This window comes from Aquarana catesbeiana, linkage group LG08, assembly GCF_042186555.1.
Source record: "Aquarana catesbeiana isolate 2022-GZ linkage group LG08, ASM4218655v1, whole genome shotgun sequence".
Taxonomy (NCBI): Eukaryota; Metazoa; Chordata; class Amphibia; order Anura; family Ranidae; genus Aquarana; species Aquarana catesbeiana.
The window spans coordinates 226,564,886-226,578,656 of record NC_133331.1 but is presented as its reverse complement, the minus strand read 5'-3'; the positions used below and the strand labels follow the sequence as shown (position 1 = coordinate 226,578,656).

Below are 13,771 nucleotides of genomic sequence, written 5' to 3'. Positions count from 1 at the left end.
AAAAAAGTATCAATAATGCACTCTTTAACATTTACAAGCAGTAGTAATTTTATTGAAATACTTTGAACACAAGAAAAAACCTTTGTTTCCATCATACATCTTTCTCTAATATTTTTATTGAACTGCTAGAATAATCTTGCATTTTTTAAATTTTTAATAAGGTGCCAGTTTCAAATTGTTTGAATTGAATAAATAAGCGATGACAGGTTACGTAATCTGATTAACTAACAATTGTTATTTTTGCTCCTTATTGTGTAGTCTTGGGATGCTTTTTTTCGCAAAGCAGATCTTGGAGCTACTGATGAAGCCAATCACATGCAAAAAGCAAATCTACAAACTAAAACGTCGCTCATTCCAAGTCAAGGCCTTACTATGGCAACAGCTAAAGCAGAGAAGCTAGTGGAGGACCATTTGGCAGTGCAGTCCTTAATTCGAGCCTACCAGGTATGAAAAATCTTTACAAAGATGTATGAAAAATTTAATAAAAGGGCAATGCTGTGTATAGTTCTAGAAATAGTAAAGCGTATGTATAGACAAAACATTTTTGTTTTTATTTTTTGTTTCTGTTTTGAATAGCATAATGAAGAGTTAAAACCCCTGTATGTATTTTATTCTGTATGACTTTGGTGTGATTTTCCTTCATTTCCTCTCTTGGTGATGTTACATAAAGTCAAAGGAAATCTCTTCCAAAGTAAGGGGAATTCCTGGCCTGTCTTTGCTGAAACGAATGTCCTATTTGGAAGATTAACCTTCACCACTTGTTTTGGTGATAACTCAAAAAAAAATGTATTTCAAATCAAACTGTTCATAATAGTGAAATAAGCATGCATACTGAATCTGTTTGTGTCACTTGGGTGCTCTTAAACCTAACCATATTCTGACGGACTAATCTATTGCTGTGGCCATTGTATTGTGACAGTCGGCCTTGTTGGCTGTCAAAATAATTGAACTGTGGTTGCATCTAATTGAATGCAGCCGCTGTTCAGGCGAACATTTTCCAGTAGGCCCCTTTGACAAAAGTCAGGTGTATGACCAGTGTATGACCAGCTTTAGTGTGCAGAATTTGTGTCAGTCATCATCTTTACACTGCTGTGAGAAAGGGATAGGCTGAGACATGATGTCACATACTGTCCTTAAAGTGAATGCCCACTTTTTAAAACAGTAAAGCCTAGTACACACGGACCGGAGTGTTTTGGCAGGGGGCTGCCCCCCTGTCAGAACAAAATAGCACAGCAGGCTCCGATCTGAGCTATCGGTAGTGTGTACTAGGCTTAGAGCTCATCACAGAATGGGAGTATACATACCAGCTCACCTCAGCCTCCGGCTCTCATCATACCTTTGCTGGCCGCAGCTGTCTTGCAAATACACACTTCCACTCCCCAGCCTGGAACCCCGCTGAAGCTTAGGTTTAGATATGCTACACACACACACACACACACACACACACACACACACACACACACACACACACCAACCTGTGGCATGCTCTATTCTGATGCCGCTCACTGTGACCTATTGCATACATCATGTTAGGGTTAGAACCTCAAGCTCTCCTGCAGTTTATCTTCCCCAGCAGGAGGATGGGATCTCTCATGGATTTTAGCTGTGACTCTTTTACAGGGCCTAATAAACCCTAGGCTACACACAAAGGAAAATCCTTCCCTGTGATAAGAAACTCAGCCCTTCCACCTGTGTTAATGAGAAGCATTTGTGGAGATCCACCTGTCTACTACCTGCTACTTCCTCCCTGCCTAGGAAGCTCAGACATCTCCAGCCCTGACTGTGGCCTTTCTGCTGAGACTTTTACCTGTCAAGCTCTAAGTAGTAGGAGTTCCTTCCTCTGTCTATCTGTCAGCTATGGGTTTTTTTAGGGATGTTCAACAGTTTCTCAGCCATTTGCCTGGCTGATGTGATCCGAGGTATGCCAAATTTTTGCTGGATGTACAGGGAATTATGTACAGAAGTAGGAGGCTGTTTGGGAGCAGAGACACATTTCCTAAACAGAATTCTGCACTGCGTGTAAAGCTCCAGGAACTGATGTGTATGATTGGGAGGGGGGACAGGGAAATGGGCAAGAGGGATCATTGGGGCAGGATTTTAGTTTAGACACAACCCCTTTACAATGCCTGCTTGGTCAATGCTGTCAATCACAGCTCATGGGTAGCAAGACTGGGCGGATCGTCAGCATGAGTTGCATGGTGTCCACGAAACTTGTCAGGATAGTGGATGGCTGAATGCAGGGAAATGAGTAATAGAATCAATCAAGAGGGTACAGTGTATTGCTGTATATGGTTCCGTTTTTTTCTGAGGGTCAAAAATCACTTTGGGGATTAATAGAAGGCAATTTCCATGGCTGGAAAACAGACCGCATTAAAAGCTTGACAGTGGGTCTAGCCTTCAGCATTCTATCTAAAACTAGAACTAGTCTTGCCTTTACATTCACTTTAAAGTTATACTAAACACACACCGTTTAGTTAACATTATCCCTTCTCTTTATGTATGTGGATGATGTCACTGTAATAAAGAAAAAAAATTAAGTACCTTTTCTATCATTATAATATAGTGGTCCAGCTCTTGTTCAAAAAAAAAAAAAAAAAGCTTTAAGAATACAGTAGAGGGAAAAATACATAATTAATAGCAAATAAATGTGTTAAATTGCTATACAAATATGCATTTTAACTCAAATCATTATTTTTGTGCAGAAATATGGTGCTGGATATCCAGGGGGAGGCACTGCCGATCACAGCCTGTTTCACAACCCTCCAGCCTGTGTCTATTGTTTGTATGTGCTTAGAATTACAGGGAGGTTAAGCCTCCATAAATCAACATGTAATACCCCGCCTCCATTGTGTTTAGCTGCTTAGTGGACATGGAGAAGAAAGGAGTGAGGGAGTGGGCTGTCATTTATCCAAATTATATACGCCTACATGTTTGACTCTTTAGTCTAGTGGGCTGCGCTGATAAGAAAAAGGAGGGAATGAACAGCTTAGAAGGGAACTGAAACTTGAGCATGCTCAGTAGATGTTGCAAGGGCTGGTTTACACAGTCTCAGGCTGCAGCGGGACACAGACAAAGAGGGAGGAACAGTGAACAGGAGCAACCCATTTCTTTTTTGCAGGTTACAGAAAATGAATCCCATAGTGACTAAGTATGAACAGAATGTAATACTGCATGTAATAGTTTTTAACGATTTGAGTTTGACACTTTAAGTATTGTGATTATTTTCTTGTATTTTGCCTGTCAGAGCAAGGCTGCAAGACCATTCTATTGTTTATTTAGCAAAAAATGCTAATTTAAGGTGCAAAAGAACTTTTGGAAGTTGCTATTCCCATACCATTTTGCTTAGCTTGCAAAATGTTGTATTGGCAGTACTGTGATATAATTTAAATAAACAGATATCCTCAGAAATATATAAATATAGTCACATACAGGTGGGAGTGAAAATCAAAAATGGCATATTCAGCTACAACCATACACATTGTCAGGGGTGTGAGAGCTCATAGGTATAATACCATATAGAATGCATCAGAAAGCTCACACCCAACACCAGCAAAATGAGGGAAAGCCCAAGGGTGCTTCAACATTTTAGGGGAATATGGTTCCTATTTCTCAAGCACTCGTCTCCATCTTTTCAGGAGCACCAGGTATTCCTGACATTTGGCAGTCAAACAAGGCAAGGGAAGGCTGGTGAAGGGGAGGATTAGTGAGTGATGGGGAGGCTTTTTCTTTATCGTACATCACGGGACACAGAGCCACAGTAAAACTGTATGGGTTATATGCCACCTTCAGGTGATGGACACTGGCACACCATAAACAGGAAGTTCAATTCCCCATATAACCCCTCCCCTTACCGGGAGTACCTCAGTCTTATGTGTTGGTCATGAGTAAAGATGTGCTGTGCTGAGCTCCACTGGACAAATCTTGCTGGGGCACACTATGCAACCGGATCCATTCAAAGTGTCTTTTCCAGGCCGAATGGAATGGTACCTGGTCCTCGTGTCCAAAGAAACGAGGTTTTGCCTGTAATGCTTCTCTTTTTAGAGAGCTGGACCTCGGGATCCAATATTTGTTTTTTTCAGCCATATTCCTGGCGAGGTGCTTTACAGGCCCAGGAGTGTGGATCCCCCGATAAAAAGGGGCCCCGATTCCTTTCAAGGTTTTTTAACGGAGCCCACCGTGAAGGGTGAAGATTGGGTCTGGTTTTACCAGAACCCTGCAGCTGGATAAGGTAAGGAAGATTCCTAAGGAATTTTTTTAATTCTTGTGGGTATTTCTCCTTTAAAGTAAATGTTGTCATGCCTATAATCACCACCGGGGGGCTGTCAAGAGCACATACTTGATTCCATGCTTGTCAGTCTTGCTCTGTGTCACAAGCTGCACGCTTCCTCCAGCCCAAGCCCCAGGTAAGACGCAGGGAAGGGTTTTTTTTCCTCTTGGGAATGTTCCCCCACCTGGACAGCTTCAACCGAGGAGGCAGAGGGAGCGTGGCTCAGTTGGTGGTGTGCCGCACCACATCCGCTGCCGCCGCTATTATGACGGTCCTCCATTTGGCGGCTCTCCTCCTTTCCCCCACCCCAGCCCTCCTCCACATACAATCCAGTTGGATCGGACCCCGCTCATGCGGGAAAGCTGTATCTTTGAAAATGATGAGGTGGAAGTGCGGTGGGTGGTCAGAGGAAGGGCGGCGGGGCTTAGTGGCGTCGCCGTGCTTCAGCGTCCACAACGCTGAAGCACGGCATTGTGGACCTTATTTTCAGGTGCATACAGCTGAAGAAGGGACACAGAGCAGACGGGTTGCATGTGAGTGTTGGTTGACACAGGCATTCCTAGGACACATTTACTTTGCATCAGGCTGAACTTAATAGCACCGGCAGTTGCTGGACTATTGCTCAGCAGTAGGTGCATTTTTTTGGCAGTACCTCTGCGTTTGTGCTCAGCACCATGACCAGAGGGAGTGGTACAAATACCTCAAAAAACAAGGCACAAAAGGGTCACCCTCAGGCCCTAAGGACCCCCCTCTGCAACACCACCCCCCCGAAAGATCTAGGAAGGCTGGTCAGAGTGAGTCATCGGGGGCGTCAGGGGCTGCAATTGCTTCCAACACTTCAGCCCCTGTCTATGTAACTGAGGAGGTTTTTTTCCTCAACTATCAGTGGATTAGAGGAAAGGTTAGCAGTTTTAATCGCATCTTCACAGAATGGAAGAAAACGTATTAGGTCCCCTTCTACCACCCAGGATCCTCAAACAGAGGAACAGTGGGAGGGGGAAAATGAATTCCCCTCAGGGGACCATGGAGAGACTGACTCCTCTTCTGAGGGATCAAGTGGGGAAGGACCTTCTTTAGCTTTACATGCTGAGAAGTTGCTGGTGCATTCTCTTACTGAAATGGTCCACTCCACATTAAAGGCTACCCTTAACTGAGTCGTTTGAAGAGCCCACTTCTTGTTTGGGTTCACTAAAGCCTCTTCAAGCCTTGCGTGCCTTTCCTGTCCATTCATTGCTGGAAAAGCTTATGTATTCTGAGTGGGATCATCCAGATAAGCATTTTTTCCCTCCTAAAAAGTTTTCAACACTTTATCCTATGGAGGAAAAATTCACTTGCAATTGACACTGCTATATCCTCTGTGAATAAAAGTTTGACTTGTCAGGTTGACAGTGAGCAGATGCCAACTGATAAAAGATTGGAATTCCTGTTAAAAAATATTTTTTCCTTGGCAGGTTCAGTGGCTTAACCTGCAGTGGCGGCAATTGGGGTATGTCAATCCTTGAGAGACCATTTGAAACAGGTGCTCAAGGTTTTCCCTGAACAGTAGGCCCAGGAGTTAGCTGAGCTGCCAGCAGCTTTGTGTTTTGCAATTGAAGCAATCAGAGATTCTATTCTTCAAACTTCTCGCCTTACGCTTGGGTTGGTGCATATGCGTAGAATCTTATTGTTGAAAAGTTGTTCAGCCAAAGCGCCATGCAAAAAAGCTCTTGGCTGGTTTTCCTTTCCGTGGTGAAAAGCTGTTTAGGGATGATTTGGACAAATATATATCAAGTGGGAAAAGTACCCTTTTGCCAATTAAGAAAAAGAGTAAACGTCCCTCAGAAATCCTGGGGGAGGAAACCCACAAGATAACACACAAAAGCCTATTAATGAAGGGGCGCCCCCACTCGTTTGAGTGGGGGGAAGGCTTTTGCAGTTCTCAAGGGTCTGGCAGGAAGAATTTCAAGACAGATGGGTGGTCTCCACAATAGCTCTAGGTTACAAACTAGAGTTCAGAGAATTCCTGTCTCCTCGTTTCCTCAGGTCAAATATCCCCAAAGATCCAGAGAAAAAGAAGTCTCTCTTTCTAACATTAGACTGACTTTTGTCACAAAAGTGATCATGATGGTCCCCATGGAAGAGCAGGGATTGCGGTTTTATTCAAACTTTTTCACTGTGCCAAAACCAAATAGAGATGTCAGGCCCATTCTAGATCTGAAAGACCTAAACCGGTTCCTGAAAATTCGCTCTTTTCGTATGGAATCAATCCGATCAGTAGTCTCCGTCCTACAAGGAGAACTTCTGGCATCAATCTGATCTGACATCAAGGATGCATACCTGCATGTATCTATTTTCCCTGCTCACCAGAAATATCTGCGTTTCGAAGTAGAAATACGTAATTTTCAGTTTGTAGCCTTGCCTTTCTGTCTAGCTACTGCACCTCGGGTGTTTACAAAACTTCTGGCCCTTCCTCTGGCCAGATTAAGGACTCAAGGTATAACGATAATGGCATACCTAGACGACCTGTTCTTGATAGACCAGGCGGTAGCCCACCTGGACCAAAGCATGGTCACCACAGTCAACTACCTGGAATACCTAGGTTGGGTCATCAACCTAGAGAAATCTTCTTTAAAGCCAGTAAAAAATTAGAATACTTGGGTCTAATTATAAATCCAGCCCAGAAGAGGGTGTCCTTACCCCAGGCAAAATTCAGCGCCATAAAGGAGCTGGTTCAGGTGGTCAGGGCAAAGAAGGGTCCTTCTATCTGCCTTTATATGAGGTTGTTGGGGAAGATGGTGGCTTCATTTGAAGCAGTTCCCTATGCTCAGTTTCATTCGAGACTGCTGCAAAACAGTATCCTGTCGGTTTGGAACAAGAAGATCCAAGCACTAGATTTTCCGATGCGTTTGTCGCCAAAAGTGCGTCAGAGCCTCAGTTGGTGGAGGATACCCAAGAATCTGCAGAAAGGGGAAATCCTTCTTACCAGTTACCTGAAAGGTTGTAACAACAGATGCCAGCCTTTGGGAAGCAGTCCTGGAAGAGACGTCGGTCCAAGGGAATGGTCCAGAACTGAAAGGACCTTGCCCATCAACATCTTAGGCCCCTTTCACACTGGGGCGGTAGGGGGCGTCGGCGGTAAAACAGCGCTATTTTTAGCGCTGTTTTAACGCGGTATTCGGCCGATAGCGGTGCGGTTTTAACCCCCCGCTGGCAGACGAAAAAGGGTTAAAACCCCTCGTATAGCGCGGCTATAGCCGCGGTATTACCGCGGTATAGCTGCGCTGTCCCACTGATTTCAATGGGCAGGAGCGGTAAATACACCGCTCCTTCACCGCTCCAAAGATGCGGCTCGCAGGAGATTTTTTCTTCTCCTGCCAGCGCACCGCTTCAGTGTGAAAGCCCTCGGGCTTTCACACTGAACAAACAGCGGAGGCTGTTTAGGGGCGGTTTGCAGGCGCTATTTTTAGCGCAATAACGCCTGCAAACCGCCCCAGTGTGAAAGGGGCCTTAGAGATTTGGGCAGCGTACCTAACCCTAAGGGCCTGGACATTCAGGTTGCGGAAATCTCCTGTCAGGATTCAATCCGACAATGCCACGACAGTGGCTTATATCAATCACCAGGGGGGCACCAGAAGTCAGGCAGCGGTAAACCAGATCTTAACCTGGGCAGAAAAGCATGTGCCGTGCACATCGGCCATTTTCATTCCAGGGGTAGAGAACTGGCAGGCAGACTACTTAAGTCGACAGCAATTGTTCCCGGGGGAATGGTCCCTTCATCCCAAGATCTTCCTGGCTATATGCCAAAGATGGGGGATCCGTTTGCGTCCAGGTTCAACAACAAAGTCGACAACTTTGTGTCAAGAACAAGGGATCCACTCGTATGTGGAACAGATGCATTAGTGACCCCGTGGGATCAGTTCTCACTGATTTATGCATTCCCTCCTATTCTGCTGCTACCTCGACTTCTTCGCAGGATCAAGTGGGATAGGAAGTCAGTAGTTTTTGTGGCCCAGAAAATCTTGATAGTTAATATGGTGGTAGGGGCCCCATGGCCCCTACCACCACGTCCAGACTTGCTATCGCAGGGACTAGTGTTCCATCCTACTTTACAAACGCTAAATTTAACGGTTTGGCTATTGAAACCCACATTCTGAAGAATCGTGGGCTTTTAGACTCAGTGATACCTACCTTGATTAATGCAAGGAAGCCAGCTTCCAGAGTCATTTATCATAGAGTCTAGAAGGCATATGTTTTCTGGTGTGAATCCAGGGGTTGGCATCCTAGGAAGTATGTCATAGGTAGAATTCTTGCCTTTCTGCAAATGGGGCTAGAGATGAAACTGGCCTTGAGTAATATCAAAGGCCAGGTCTCGGCCTTATCAGTATTGTTTCAGTGTCCGCTTGCTTTGCATTCTTTGGCCCGAAGCTTTATACGGGGGGTAACGCGGCTTAATCCACCGGTTAGAGTGCTCCTGAACCCTTGGGACTTTAATTTAGTTCTGTCGGCATTACAGAAACAGCCTTTTGAGCCAATACGACATATTCCTTTGGTCTTTTTGACAAGGAAGCTAGTTTTTCTGGTAGCCATTTCTTCTGCAAGAAGGGTATCAGAGTTGGCGGTTCTTTCTTGTGAAGAGCCATATTTAATCATTCAGAGGGATAGAGTAGTATTGCGTCCTCATCCTAGATTTCTGCCAAAAGTGGTTTCAGGTTTTCACCTAAACTAGGATATTGTTTTACCTTCATTTTTTTTCAGAACCCTCTTCTAAGGAAGGAGTCACTACATTCTTTGGATATAGTGAGAGCAGTCAAAATCTATTTGAAGGCGACTGCTCAGATTCGGAAAACAGATGTTTTGTTCTTGTTGCCTGAAGGTCCTAGGAAAGGACAGGCAGCATCGAAATCCACTATTGCCAAATGGATTTGGCAAGTAATTATTCAAGCTTATGGCTTTCAGAGGAAGATTCCACCTTTTCAAATCAAAGCGTACTCCACCAGGGCTATTAGTGCTTTGTGGGCAGTGCATCACCAAAGCCTCCATGGCTCAAATCTGCAAGGCCGCAACCTGGTCTTCGGTCCATACATTCACCAGATTCTGTCAGGTGGATGTAAAAAGGCATGAGGATATCGCCTTTGGGTGCAGTGTGCTGCAGGCAGCAGTATAGGTCCTCATGTCTAATTGCACCCCACTTTTGTTTGTGTCCCCTCCCCTCAGGTGGAACTGCTCTGGGACATCCCATACAGTTATTAGTGTGGCTCTGTGTCCCGTGATATACGATAAAGAAAATAGGATTTTTATAACCGCTTACCTGTAAAATCCTTTTCTTTTTTTGCTTTGCTACAAAACTGAGGTACTCGGGTTATATGGGGAATTGAACTTCCTGTTTAGGGTGTGCCAGTGTCCATCACCTGAAGGTGCCATATAACCCATACAGTTATTACTGTGGCTCTGTGTCCCAGGATGTACTCCAAGAAAAGGATTTTACAGGTAAACTGTTATAAATATCAATTTTTTTTACCTTTTGCTTTACCCCAAATAGACAAAGTGACAGATAACCTTTCTCCTCCATCATCTTTTCTGACTTATCTGAACCGTCTTGGCTCGACCTAGTCCCTTCTTTGTCTCTAGATAAAAAAAATAGCATAAAGCATTTAAAGCAGGGCTTTTTTTAAGCTGGCCATAGATGGATCTAATTTTGTCTGGTTCAGCAGGGACTGGCCGAAATTTGATCCATCTATGGGCAGGCTGGTGGTACAAAAGTAGATTCATTGTGCTACAGCCGCTAACAGTAATTATTGTGTTCCGCCTTTAGGGAAGGCTCCCCACACTCTCCTGCTGGCAGAACACAGTGGGAGAGATTCCTCCATCGACACTCAACACTAGCTGTGCTGATGGGGAAATCAAACAACTTTCTTTCCTGAAACCTTTCCTGCAATATGTGGTTGCAGGAAATAAAATCGTATCATCTGTGGCTTGCCTAACTCATGACAAACTCTCCAGTAGATTTCCTTCTAGTAAACATGCCCATTCCCAGTCACCATAGTGACTCAGAGACAGAAAGCTGGTAATCCAAGAAATTGTATAATAGATTTTACTTATTTGATGGTTGTATTGTGGTGTTACGTGTTTGGCCTTCATTGAATAGATTACACCATCCTGAACAGCTGATATAAATCATTACCTTGTGACTAATAGACTGATTTAAATTTGTGTCTTGTAGAACAGAAGGGATGTTTTCACTAATTGTACTGTATCATTAATCCTTTGAAATTTTGTTCTGCAGCATTAGCATTTTATTGACTACCCAATAAATGTTGACATGAGCATTGCAACACTGATCCACACTGCAGAGCTACTACTGCTTAGTTTGATTTAACTGTTACCTAATTTTTTCTAATTAAACAATTTCCCAGTGGGACAAGAGGGCTCTCTTAACCCTGCCTGTTGTCTTCCTTCAGCTAAAATTGTCAGTATTGGTAAACAAGACTTTTCTGCCCATTGCAGTCATCAAAAGCTCTTCAAACAGAAGGAATGATTGTAGGTTACTATAGGCATGTTATAATGTCAACATTACAATATATAATATATGAAATTAAAGGCAAACAAAAATGGTTTGGGGTCAATTTTTTGTTTTTAAACTGTGTGTGTGTAAATATATATATATATATATATAATTAAAATATTTACAACATGGCAAAGGATTCCCAAAGCTCTAGGGTTTAGCTAAAGAGACAGCACAGGAGAAGACGACTGCCTTGCAGCTCTATTGGTGTTGTTGAAACCTCAAACTAAAGCAGCCCATAGATTGTGCAATTTTCTTTCCTTCCACCATGTGAAAAAAATTCAATTCCCTCATCAACACAGTCAGTGTTCATCGGGGAATCCCATCTGCAGTGCTATTGTGTTCTGCTATTGAGGAGCCTTCCCTGCTGGCAGAACACAATAGTCACTGCTGGCAGTTGATCACATGACAAAAAAAATCCAATAGGCTGGTTGTACTGAAGTCGATTTGTGGATCTTCAGTACAACCCACCTGCCCATAGATGGATCAAATCTTGGCCGGTCCCTGCTGAACCAGCTGAGATTCGATCCATATATGGCTGGCTTACGTCATCTGGTAGCTAATGAATTACTGCTCTGATGATAACTTGAAGTACAGGTGCACCTCATAAACTTAGAATATCATCAAAAAGTTAATTTATTTCAGGAATTTAATTCAAAAAGTGAAACGCATATATTTTCTATAGATGCGTGACACACAGAGTGATATATTTCAAGCATTTCTTTCTTTTAATTTTGATGATTATAGCTTACAGCTAGTGAAAACCTTTTGCATTAATTACTGCATCAATGCGTCGTGGCATGGAGGCGATCAGTCTGTGGCACTGCTGAGGTGTTATGGAAGACCAGGTTGCATTTCATTTTCCAACATGACTTGACACCTGCCCACACTGCCAAAAGTACCAATACCCGGTTTAATGATCATGGTATCACTGTGCTTGATTGGCCAGCAAACTCGCCTGACCTAAACCCCATAGAGAATCTGTGGGGTGTTGTCAAAAGGAAGATGAAAGACACCAGACCCAACAATGCAGACGAGCTGAAGGCAGCTATCAAAGCAACCTGGGCTTCCATAACATCTCAGCAGTGCCACAGGCTGATCGCCTCCCATGCCACGCCGCATTGATGCAGTAATTCATGCAAAAAGATCCCCGACCAAGTATTGAGTGCATACTATACTGTACATGGACATATTTTTCAGTAAGCCAACATTTCTGTATTAAAAATGTTTTTTTTTTGTTTGTTTTTATTGGTCTTCTGTAATATTCAAATTTTCTGAGATACTGAATTTTGGGCTTTTACTAGCTGAAAGCCATAATCATCAAAATTAAAAGAAAGAAATGCTTGAAATATATCACTCTGTGTGTAACGCATCTATATAAAATGAGTTTCACTTTTTTTAATAGAATTACTGAAATAAATTTTACTTTTTGATGATATTCTAATTTTATGAGATGCACCTGTAGATACAAATTCAAACTGATTACTTAGTTTGCTAAATTACTTTGTAACATTTTAGATTGTCATTTCTGTAAAATACCTGTCTGTAAAAAAAAAAGTTTATAAACTTCTTTGCAGGTTCTCAGAGCTGCCAACCTTCTGCAGCCTTGTTGCAGCCACTTTCTGTCTACTTGCATTTACTCCAGCAATAGATGCATGGCATTTTTATGGTGGAGTTCCTGATTATAACAGCGGACCATGTCTGCATAATGTGTGTCCAGTCACCAGAAGAAAAGTGTGACAAGGTGACATTGCAGGAGCATTATTGGTAGACAGGAACAGGGTGTTTTCATTTTTTAACACAAACCGCGTAAACAAGGACTTTGAGATGGACAAGGACATCGAGATTCAAAGTTCTTAATGCACATACTGAGCATACTGTATTTACATTGCTGATATTTCAACAAGTTTAGACTTAATATTTACATATTTACATGTATTTAGAAAAAAATTATAAGCCAGTGGTTTTGTCCTTGCTTGTAGATCAGAGCGCATCATGCTGCAAGTTTAGACCCATTAGACATTAATCAAGTCTTTTTTAATGGTTCCATGGATGAAGATGCAGTGGGGCACACAGATATTGGTGAGCATTATTTTAGCCTTAAAGATGATGTCTTGTGATTTTTGTTTTCTTTGGCTTACCTCTTCAAAACGGATAGATTCGTGGACATCATGTGGCTCAACTGGACCCTCTTGGTATCCTGGATGCTGATTTGGACTCTTTTGTTCCTTCGGATCTTATCACCACAATTGATAAACTGGGTGAGAACGCAAGACTCTGACTTGCCAGAAGATAGAGGTCGGGTGCTAGCTTTTTCTGTGCTATATAGTAGCTTGTTTTGTGGTAGTTTGTTCTTTGCATTCATTCCTCCTTACGCTACATAAACTAAATACAACGATCAATGTCTTGCTGTGCATGTGCTGATCATCACATCATTCCTGATTGCACAATATGTACAGATGTAGCCTTTACCAATATGGTACCCAGACTACATTTATCTGTTAAATGTCATTTCATGTAAGAGTAATCAGTGGCCTTATAATACAGTATAACAGAAGAGATTAAATATTTTACACAGTGACAATCGCTACATCTGTATAGCTCATAGTTGCATGCTCTTTGTCCATCAGTCTGGCTTAGTCTTTAAATATTGTGGTGGCTTCTTGTTGGTTTATGTACGTATGTTCTCCCCTTTGGAGTTTCCTTTGACACTTAACAGCATTTTAAATACTTTCAGTAAGGGATATTGACATTTATTCTTCCAGTTTCTTTGTACATTTTTTGTTCAGTAGAAAAGGAAAGATTGATTTTATTTATCTGTTTTAGTATTTAAAATATTTTTTCAGTGGCTTTTGCTATAGTGTTTGCTACACTTTTTCCCCTTTTCAAAATGTCTGTTGTAGCACTTTCCCTAACAACAAGTGCTTCTCAGCATAACATATCAGTATCTCAAGTAAGGGCTG

General features: G+C 42.6%; 1 protein-coding gene across 4 annotated transcripts in view; it reads left to right on the top strand.

The window, feature by feature from the left end:
- OGDHL (oxoglutarate dehydrogenase L) overlaps positions 1-13,771 on the top strand; it is a 295,821-nt gene that overhangs the window by 99,272 nt on the left and 182,778 nt on the right. For 2 of the 4 annotated variants that reach the window (XR_012235706.1, XM_073596903.1), the window contains exons 3-4: positions 259-444; positions 12,967-13,069. Coding sequence is in view for 3 of the 4 variants with exons in the window: in XM_073596903.1 (XP_073453004.1) it covers positions 259-444; positions 12,967-13,069 (289 nt within the window). In the remaining variant the exon portion in view is untranslated. Of the gene's footprint in view, positions 1-258; positions 445-12,790; positions 12,891-12,966; positions 13,070-13,771 lie in introns of all 4 variants that reach the window. The other 2 variants (XM_073596904.1, XM_073596906.1) reach the window with 2 other exon arrangements.